Genomic DNA, 9,398 nt, shown 5'->3' with positions numbered 1-9,398 from the left:
TATTGGATCTCAGGCCTTAGAGGCACCGAGGTGACTTGGGATAAAATAATTATACCTTTATTTTATTTGATTTCGGGCACACATTACCCTGAGATGTCCTGGAATGAAAAACTTATGTCTTTAGTTAGTCTACCTCGAGCATTAATTGCATCGAGATGGCTCAAGATTAACTTCTTTATTTTCAATCTTGACTGAACTCGACCTCGAGATAGTCTGAGTTCTAGGCTTCTTAACCTCTCATCCTTCCACTCCGACCGAAAAAGCATTGGGATTAGCTCGAGAACTCAATCTCTAAAGCTTCTTGTCCTTCATCTAGGTCGGAAAACACTAAGGTTAGCCCCGAGGGTGCTCGAAAAGTAAAAAAATCGAACCGACATAAACCAACCAGCGATTCGGTCGATCGGTTCAAACTATTGGCAGCCAGTGGTCAGTTTCTCCTCTTATAAATTGATCAAGTCAATTTTTAATAGTTGTTTTGTACAAAACGGCCTCCACCTGACTAATAATCATCCCTAGTATAGAGATGTTGATTTATAGTTATCAATTGAAAATAGAAAGTACTCATTTTTTTACTTTCAAAATTTATTTTTATTTTAGATTGAACACAAAGAGTATTATTCAGGAGATAACCGTGAGAATAACAAAATAATATATAACAATTTGAAAAATGGTAAATCCAAAAAATATTTTGAATTTTAGCAAAACGGCTTGAAGTAGATATTTTTTTACAACTTGTCAACCGATTTTACCCCCTTCCTAAACTGAAACTCCTTTTTCTTAGATACAATGTATTTGTGCACAGTAAAATAATGCAATATAACCAAGAACCATAAATATAGTGTATTTGCATATCATTCGGTTTTATAAAAATATTAAATATATATTTATTTTCGGGATTGATCAAATTTAACAAACATCTCCTAGATTTATGTCTTCAATTTATACCAGATTTTCGGATTTGTAAACTTCAAATCAAATTATTAACAATTTATTTTTATTAATATATATATATATATATAGTAATAGCTATTTAATTCATACTCTTTTTGCTATATATAAAATGATTCATAATATAATTTCTTCAGTACATTTCATAAGCTTTAGTTAATTCTTAATAATATTTTATTATACTATACAAATACAAAAATTTTTATATAATGATTTATAATATAATTTATTCATTCTACGTGTCTTAAGGTTTGGTCATCTCTTAGTAACCATTTTATTATATCAAACAAATACACAATTGGAAATTTTAAAAAATAGCAAATTTTACAAAATATTTACAGTTTATAACAAATTCTATCACTGATAGTCATTGATATTTTATAGTGATAGAATAAAATTTTTTGCTATAGTTTGTAAATATTTTAATTTATTTTGCTATTTTTAAAAATGCACCTAATAAATATTTATTTCATAATATGATTTTTAAAGTTTAGTTAAAGATCTCCAAAATTTGATTTTAAAATTGTATCATGTTCTAAAATTCTGCATTTGATATAATAACAACTTCACATATTAAATTGTATCATCTCTATAATTATGCATGTAACAATTATTCCATAAATTATTCATTTAACATAATAATAAATTGACATTATTTAAGGGGAAACAATCAATTATAACGATATGTATGTGGATGATAAAAATTTCCTTAAACTAATGATACCAACGTTAAATGCATCAAAGTTAGGGGAATAAAATCCTTTTATGGAAGAATTGTTAAAAGAGGTATATTTTCTATAAATATTATTTAAAATTTGGTTTTAAAGTTTGATTTAAAACCATCAAAATACTAAAAATTTAATTTTAAATATCAAGATCCCATAAAAACCGTGATAATAGTGTAATTTTTATCTAAAAAAATTACTTAATTGTACCGATAATTTTTGTATGACATTTTTATTTTGAATTTAACTAATATTCGATTTTATTTTATAATATATATATATAATGGTTTGTTATATTTAAATATATTATATAATTAAATATAAAAAACAATAATAATTTTATTCAAACTATTCTTCTCTTTCGAACCTTCCAAAATTACAGAGGTCATAACAATGGTCATATATTCTAACTTTTCCAAAAGAACAAAAAAAGCAATAAAATGGTTTTAAATTGTTTTCTATAGGGTTTCGAATGAAAAAAAATGTTTGCATGAAAGAGGAACAGAAGAAGTAAGTGGGCGAAGTCCAAATGAAAAAAAAAAATCACTTGAAAAGATTTTAAGAAGATGGAAAAAAAAAAAGCGTTCAAATGAAAGAGGAAGAGATTTGGAATGTCCATAAGTAATATCTAAGAAGATGAAAGGTTTCAAATGATTTTCTTTAGGGTTAATGGAAGAAGGTAAGCAGCAGAAGTCCAAGAAAATAAATAATCACTTGCACGGATTTTAAATTTTGCAGGCATAAGGTGGAGTTTTCCATTAATAACAAGTTTTCTAATCTTTATGTTTTTGGGGAGAAATTTTTATGTAACATATGTTATTTCAATTACATTGTATTTGGGGTTAAGGTGAACACTTGTATTTTTCAGATTGAGTAAGGACATTTAAGAGATTGTTTCATTTATTTATTTTTCTAATTTTTATATTTTGTTATTCTAACAATTTAAAATTATTTTTGTTACTTTTTCGGAGTAAAACTCATAATTTGCTATTCTTCTTTACAGCCCTTATTTTCAGGATTAGTTTTCTCTCATTTTGGACCAAACTTTAATTAGAAGTATCGTCATGTTTGGACTCCCATCCCCTTATTGATTATAGCCATATATATACCTCATCTAACGTAATTCATTTTTATTGTCCCTCCTTATTTCATTTTCAATTCATAATTTTGTTTCAACCTCAAAAGTTATGATAAATAATAAAACTTTTCAAAATATTTATAAATATGATAAAATATCACGAATTATCTGTTGATAATTCATGATAGACTATTTCTTTTTATGTCTATCATGAATCAAATAAACACAAATAGTAATTTATTATAGATAAATTATAATATTTTGTTCAATTTTATAAATAGTTTGACACATTTTACTATATTTTAAAATATATCACTCTAAAAAACTTATATAATATACTTGCTCATATAAGCATGGTTTAAATGAAATGGACACGAAATCTGTTTTAATTTACATATATTTTGATTAATTTGATGATTATAATATTGTCAAATATATTTTAATTTATCTTTTTTCAATTAATGACTTACAAAAACAAAAGAAATTAAAATAATATCAACACTTCCTTACTTTTTATTCTATTTGTAAAACTTTCATTTTCTCTCTCTCTCTTTTTTTAAAAGAAATGAAGTTTGAATTAGGTTTATTTCAACTTCTAATTATTAAACATGGTTAATAATAGTTAGACTAATCAATATTAATGAATACCCAACATTTGTGGTAAAGCTATATGAAACAATTAATTTTATGATATTCCATGTTATAATTAACCTACATTCAATTTCCATAACCTTAAATTATGTATACAAAATTACAAATGTTCGATATATATATATATTTGAGCAAACCTAACCTACATTGTTACTTTACAAACGAGGACAAGGGATCTTTGAGTTAAAATACTTTCTAGTAGTAATATTTAAAGGGTAATACTTGGTGCACATCATAAAATGCATCCATCCATGCATCGTTCACAATTAGAATTAGAATTTAAAATATATTTAAAAAAAGGGTATGAAATATTATTTGTGATGAAAATGTATGGTTAAACAACATAATAATTAACCTCAAGCATAGAGATTGGTATTGGCCAAAACTTATTTCATATTCAAAAGCAAAATAGTATCATATATGCCACTCATCGTCAACAAAATATATACCATACAATTCACATGATAATTTACATTAGTGACACCAAAATAATGCCACTCTTCATCAACAAGGACATTATTAATTATTTAGTCAACAAGTCATTCAACCTACCCTCCATGATGAAATAAAGCTGGCTATCACTAGCTATCTTGATTGTAAACCCTAAATCCTATGAACCAAAAACATCTTTGAGCACTTGTTGAAGGTGGTGTGCAGTATCAGGCGGATGATCCTCTAGCCTCGGTCTATCTGGCACCACCCACCGCCCTTCATTGTTTCTAACCATCCCTTTATTTTCGTCTTGTCGCCAACACGGTGGCACACCGTACTCCTTTCTCAAAAAGTCACAACTCTTGTTCACTAAAGCTATGTCTCTCTTTGTCTCTAGTCGAAACTTTCGCCCCTTACCGTGGTACCCATCGATTAAGTGTAGGTAAGCTTCAAGATTGTGAGCACACCCAAGATCGCTTGTCGACATTAGAAAGGGGCTGTGTGTGTGGTCCAATGCAAGTTCTGTGCCAACATGAGCACAGCTCCAAGGAAAAGCTATAGCTTCTTCTAAATATTTTTGGAATTGTAGCTTTTCATTGGCTATAATGCCTGGTACCATTGGAACCTGTCACACATGTGAATACCAAAAAGACATTTAGTCCAAGCTTTATAAAATTATATTTATGAATCTCTTATCAAATCATAATAGAATTATTTACAAAGTTTTATCAAAATTAAATGGGCTAGAGTTGAACTTTTAAAACCATAGGGATTAAATACCAACCTTTTCCAAACCATGAAAATAAAAAATTTAACCAGAAAAATATGATATAAAACCATGTAACCTACAATGATTTTATGGTAAGGATTAAAAGGTTTCACTTTTAAAAAAAAAAATTGTCTAATGTTAAGTTATATTTAGATTGACAAATTAATTGCTATATCCAAAAAGTGAGAAAAAGTGTTACAAGTTATACTAATTCAACCTGCAAATCAAAAACACGTCTACCATCTTAAGCTTTTGAGTTTAGTTGATCATAACCTTGTCATGAACATTAATCACTCGCAACACTTTAACTCCAAGCTCCTCGCACCGTTCCTTAAACTTGAGATTCCCCACCCGAGGACCAGCAAATGAATAGACAGTGATCGGAACTGCCACGGCACTGCTACCTCCTCTGGCGACAATGTTCAGCTTCATCTCAGCAATGTCATAGGCTGTAATCAAAGCCAAAGCAGCTCCAAGACTATGGCCAGTAACGGTGATGCTAATTTCTTCTCCTCCCAATTTGCAATACTTCTCCACAAGTCGTTTAACTTCAGCTAAAATCTGCTCACGAGCTGAAAATCCACAGTAGTTGCAATTTTCCTCTTTCATGGTGTACAAATCATAGAATCCAGACTCTATCTTAACCGACGTGTCATCTGGAATAAAACCGGCCGGTCGAAGAATGTCTTTGAGGTCATGGATCCATTCAAGGTATGTTACAGTTCCTCTCCAAGCTATGACAATGTCACGGCGGCCAAGTCGTTTGATCTCATCGGCATCGGTGGCAACGGCGACGTAGCCCATCCAATTAGCATGTTGACTCCAAACTCTAATCATCGATATATGTAAAAAAGTTAAATTACATGTGCTGGTCCAACAACTTTTCATATATTTCGTATCTTCTTTGAACTTCAAAAAGTATCAAATAGGTAGTCTTTAAAATTTCAATAACTTAAATAGTTCTATAGATTTTTTATTTTGTGTCTAATAAGCTCAAACATATTCAAATATTTTCTAAAAAATAAAATAACAAATTTATTATATATAAAATTTAATTTCGTGTCTAACAAACTTGTGAATCTTAATAAAAAAAAATGAGTATGTATCTAAGGCATATTATAGCTTAGCAACACTTTTGAAACCTCTAAAAATTTTGTATTAACTAGTTTAAGAATCTGTTTGACACAACTCTAAAAGTTTAAGGAGTAAACTTGTATAGAACCATCAAACAACTTCTTAAATTCATAGATATAAATTTAAAAGTTTGAAGATCTAATTAAATTGGTACTTACTAATTCTTATGATCAACATTATCTTAAAAGTTTGTAGAAGTATTTGCAGAAAGATGTTTTGAAAGTTTAGATACCAAACTTATAATAACATCGGAAAATTTCACCTGTTAGAAAAGTCTCTGGATTCATCACGGGTAAATTTGGATTTTTTAAAGAAGTTGGGTAGATTGATGTTGGAGGTTGCGTAGAGATATCTAGTGATATTGTAGCCGGGATCAGGCATGAGAAGCTTGTTAAAGAAGTGGGAAGCTTGGTACTTGCAAGTGCCACAATACTTAGAGTGAGGATCAAAATCAAAAGAGTCATAGCAAGCTTGAGAGAATTCACCATAACGAATGATTTCTTTACGAAGATGAAGATTCAAAGGGTCAAGAAGGGCTTCCCAATTGTTCATCCCTTGAATGTCTCTCCAAATTTCACTAAGTGGAGGAAAATTATTATTTGTTTCCACTGTTATCGCTTCATCATCATCTTGATCTTCATCTTCTTGATCTTCCATTGTTGTTAAAGAAGGTAATGATGAAGAGCATTTTGAGGTTGGAAGAGTGAAATTGAAGTAATGTATTGAAAAAGTGGGTTTTGTGGAGAAAAGGGAATTGTTGTTATTGTTCATCATGTTGGTATGGACAAGGTGATATTTGGGGAGTTTTGTGAAGATGGGAATAGGAATGGTGGAAAAATGTAGAAGAGAAGAAGTTGTAGCCATGGACATGGAGAGGGAGGGTTTGAGATCTCTGAATATTCTAGATTTCAGGTGAGAGAGAGGAATAATGCATTTGAGAGAGAGAGATCAAATTTTAATTTAATGGATAGAGAGAGAGAGGAGGGTGTGGAGGGGAGAGTAAGAATTACAATCTTAAGTGGGGCTTTTTCTTTTTTCCTTTTCTCTATAGTTAGAGTTGGATAGGCTAGAAAAAACATTTGATGTCTTGATCGAGGTTGTATTAGCCAACATGGAGTTGGACAGTTGCAAAAATTAATGTTGAGGGTTCAAATCTTTGCTGTATATAATTCATCATCCACACAGTAAGCTTAGATTAGAAATCTAATATTAACTGATAAGGTCAACAGAAAGCTAGATCACTACAATGTGAAATGAACATAAACTCTCAAAGGTTTGTTTTCAAATATTCAAAATGCTTTCATATGCAATGGAATTTAGTGTACTCGCTTAGCTTTCCTATCATGCAGGGATGAACTGCTTTGTGTCAATGGCCTACCAAATTTATATTGCAACTGTGGCTCAAATTTGTAGCCTCGAGTCTAGTTGGAACATTTTCTTTTAGTTATATCAAGTGTTTCTTTATTTTCAATGAAAGTGTCGTCACGTACGTGCTCAAGATGACTGTGGAGCAGCTGACGTCCTCGAAAAAGATTAATTTTAAAATAAAACAAAGAAAGAAGCCACCATCAATTCTTTTTATAGTGTGATTGAACACCAAAATTAAAAAAAAAAAAACAATTTTTCAATAAAACAAACAAAAAAATGGAATGGTATGCAAAACCTAGAGTTGAATTCGATAGTCAACTGTGTATGAAAAAGGTGAAATTCGGGACTCAATTAGGTATAGGAAAGATGCTAGCACCCCACAACACTCGTTTAGAGAAAAATAATGGCCCAATTTTAAATCTTGATCTAAAATAAATTCGTAAAAAGAAGTCTTATTTCATTGTTCACTACTCCAATATTTAAAACAACAATCTCATAAGCTAAGTGAAAACTATTCCAACAACAACGAAAAACTTCTCGCCTTAAAAATGAGATAGAGACCCTTGCAAAAAGGTCAAAACAAGTTATAATAATTAAGTTCATAGCACGCACGCATTTATTAGTTATTTGCAAAAATGGAAAAAACAAAGTCTAGCCCATGTATATATACAAGATGTAAAATGTCACAAATGTCATCGCTACTAATACACATTTGATACACCTAATACCCCTTGATACACCTAATACCCCTTGATACACCTGATACTCCTTGATACATATTTAATACTCCTTGATACACTTGATATATATTTGATACTGCTTTATAACCTTTGGACCTTGATACACTTGATGAAAATTAACCATGATACTCTTTAATACACTTGATACCCTTTGATACACTTAAAACATCTTGATATACCTAATACTTCTTGTTACACTTGATTCTTCTTAATACATTTGATACCCTTTCAGCCTTAATACATATAAATGCTTAATTCACTAATAAGTTTAATACACTTGATGCCCTGTACACTTAACAAATTTTATACGCTTGATACATATGATATGTTTGATACACCTTATGTACTACAAATACACAGTATTGTTCACTTATTCACTCAATTGATTAAATACACTTGGTATGCTTGAAGTCCTACTTATACACTTGGTATGCTTGAAGTCCTACTTATACACTTGATATGCTTGAAGTCCTACTTATACACTTGGTATGCTTGAAGTCCTACTTATACACTTGATACACTGTTAATATACACTTGTAAACTTGATTTATATACCTGATAATGATTCACTTTATTAATATGTTGGTATTCTTTAATAATATATTGTGTAATGATACATCGAGTTATATCGTTCATATACTTATTTAATCAATAAACTACAATAAATTGCATGCATAAAATTTTAGAAAATGAAAAGCACATAATAAGTATATCAAACAACTAAAACATATAATATAAGTATATCACAACATGGTATCAGACTTAACTCAAGATACACATAAAAGAAAGTAGAGAAAAATCACAAACGAAGTTAAATTACTTTGATAAATAACCATTATTATATTTGATATTGCAATTAATATATCATTGATATTCTAAAATCAAGATTAAGACATGAAGAACAAATCAGTTTCTTCGTGTAAGAAATGACGATTATTAGGACCTTAAAAAGCGGGAGAAAAAATACATACATTATCAAATACACAAATTGTTTTTCCCGTAATTAACAGATAGAATAATTAGGGCCTTAAAAAGTGGGACAAGAAATCCAGTATTATTAGGGCATTAAAAATGGAAACATAAATAAATTATTGAATTGTAGTTTGGGAATAATAACAAATTTAATATAGAGATAATTTTTTAAAATGAGAATTTTGTTATATTTGCAAAGTTTTAAAACAATGTACTACTATATATTTGTTATAACATATTCTCAAAAGGCCACCCATTACAATTTTCCAATGAGAAATTGTTACGGTTTTTCAATGTCCCTTGTGGGATAGTCTTAGAATAATTTTTTTTTTTTACAAAAAGAACTTTTAATTAATTTAATTTTTGGAAATTGCATTAAATGACCAAAAAAATTTAGAAAAAAAATAATTCATGGCACCAATTTTTTGCATATTGCGAATATGGCAAAATTAGTGATATCAGATTGCTATTAGACGGTAATCATAAGTTATCGGTAATCATAGGGCTATCAGAGAGTCTTCACTTTTAAATTTGCTACTTTTACAAATTTAAAAAATGTTGTGACGTAGACTCTATTATCA

At 29.5% G+C, this 9,398-nt stretch overlaps 1 protein-coding gene across 1 annotated transcript; it reads right to left on the bottom strand.

Moving 5' to 3' along the window:
- Positions 1-3,773: 3,773 nt before the first annotated feature.
- LOC101213743 (phospholipase A1-Igamma3, chloroplastic) lies at positions 3,774-6,754 on the bottom strand. The gene is made up of 3 exons (XM_011661834.2): positions 6,000-6,754; positions 4,877-5,432; positions 3,774-4,459 (listed from the first exon to the last, which is right to left on the bottom strand). The coding sequence occupies exons 1-3, from the start codon at positions 6,605-6,607 to the stop codon at positions 4,013-4,015; spliced, it is 1,611 nt and encodes a 536-aa protein (XP_011660136.1). The 5' UTR covers positions 6,608-6,754; the 3' UTR covers positions 3,774-4,012.
- Positions 6,755-9,398: the final 2,644 nt, after the last annotated feature.

Source organism: Cucumis sativus, chromosome 1, assembly GCF_000004075.3.
Source record: "Cucumis sativus cultivar 9930 chromosome 1, Cucumber_9930_V3, whole genome shotgun sequence".
Lineage (NCBI taxonomy): Eukaryota > Viridiplantae > Streptophyta > Magnoliopsida > Cucurbitales > Cucurbitaceae > Cucumis > Cucumis sativus.
The sequence above is the reverse complement of the archived record's forward strand: the minus strand, read 5'-3'. Positions and strand labels throughout refer to the sequence as shown.

What these genes read in the sequence shown, in the direction of transcription:
- LOC101213743 (XM_011661834.2), bottom strand. Translation starts at nt 6,607, where the DNA reads ATGTCCATGGCTACAACTTCTTCTCTTCTACATTTTTCCACCATTCCT. An exon ending in TCCAGAGACTTTTCTAACAG is followed by an intron (nt 5,433 to 5,999) that starts GTGAAATTTTCC and finishes ATCGATGATTAG; the next exon opens with AGTTTGGAGTCAACATGCTA. An exon ending in TGATTAATGTTCATGACAAG is followed by an intron (nt 4,460 to 4,876) that starts GTTATGATCAAC and finishes CATGTGTGACAG; the next exon opens with GTTCCAATGGTACCAGGCAT.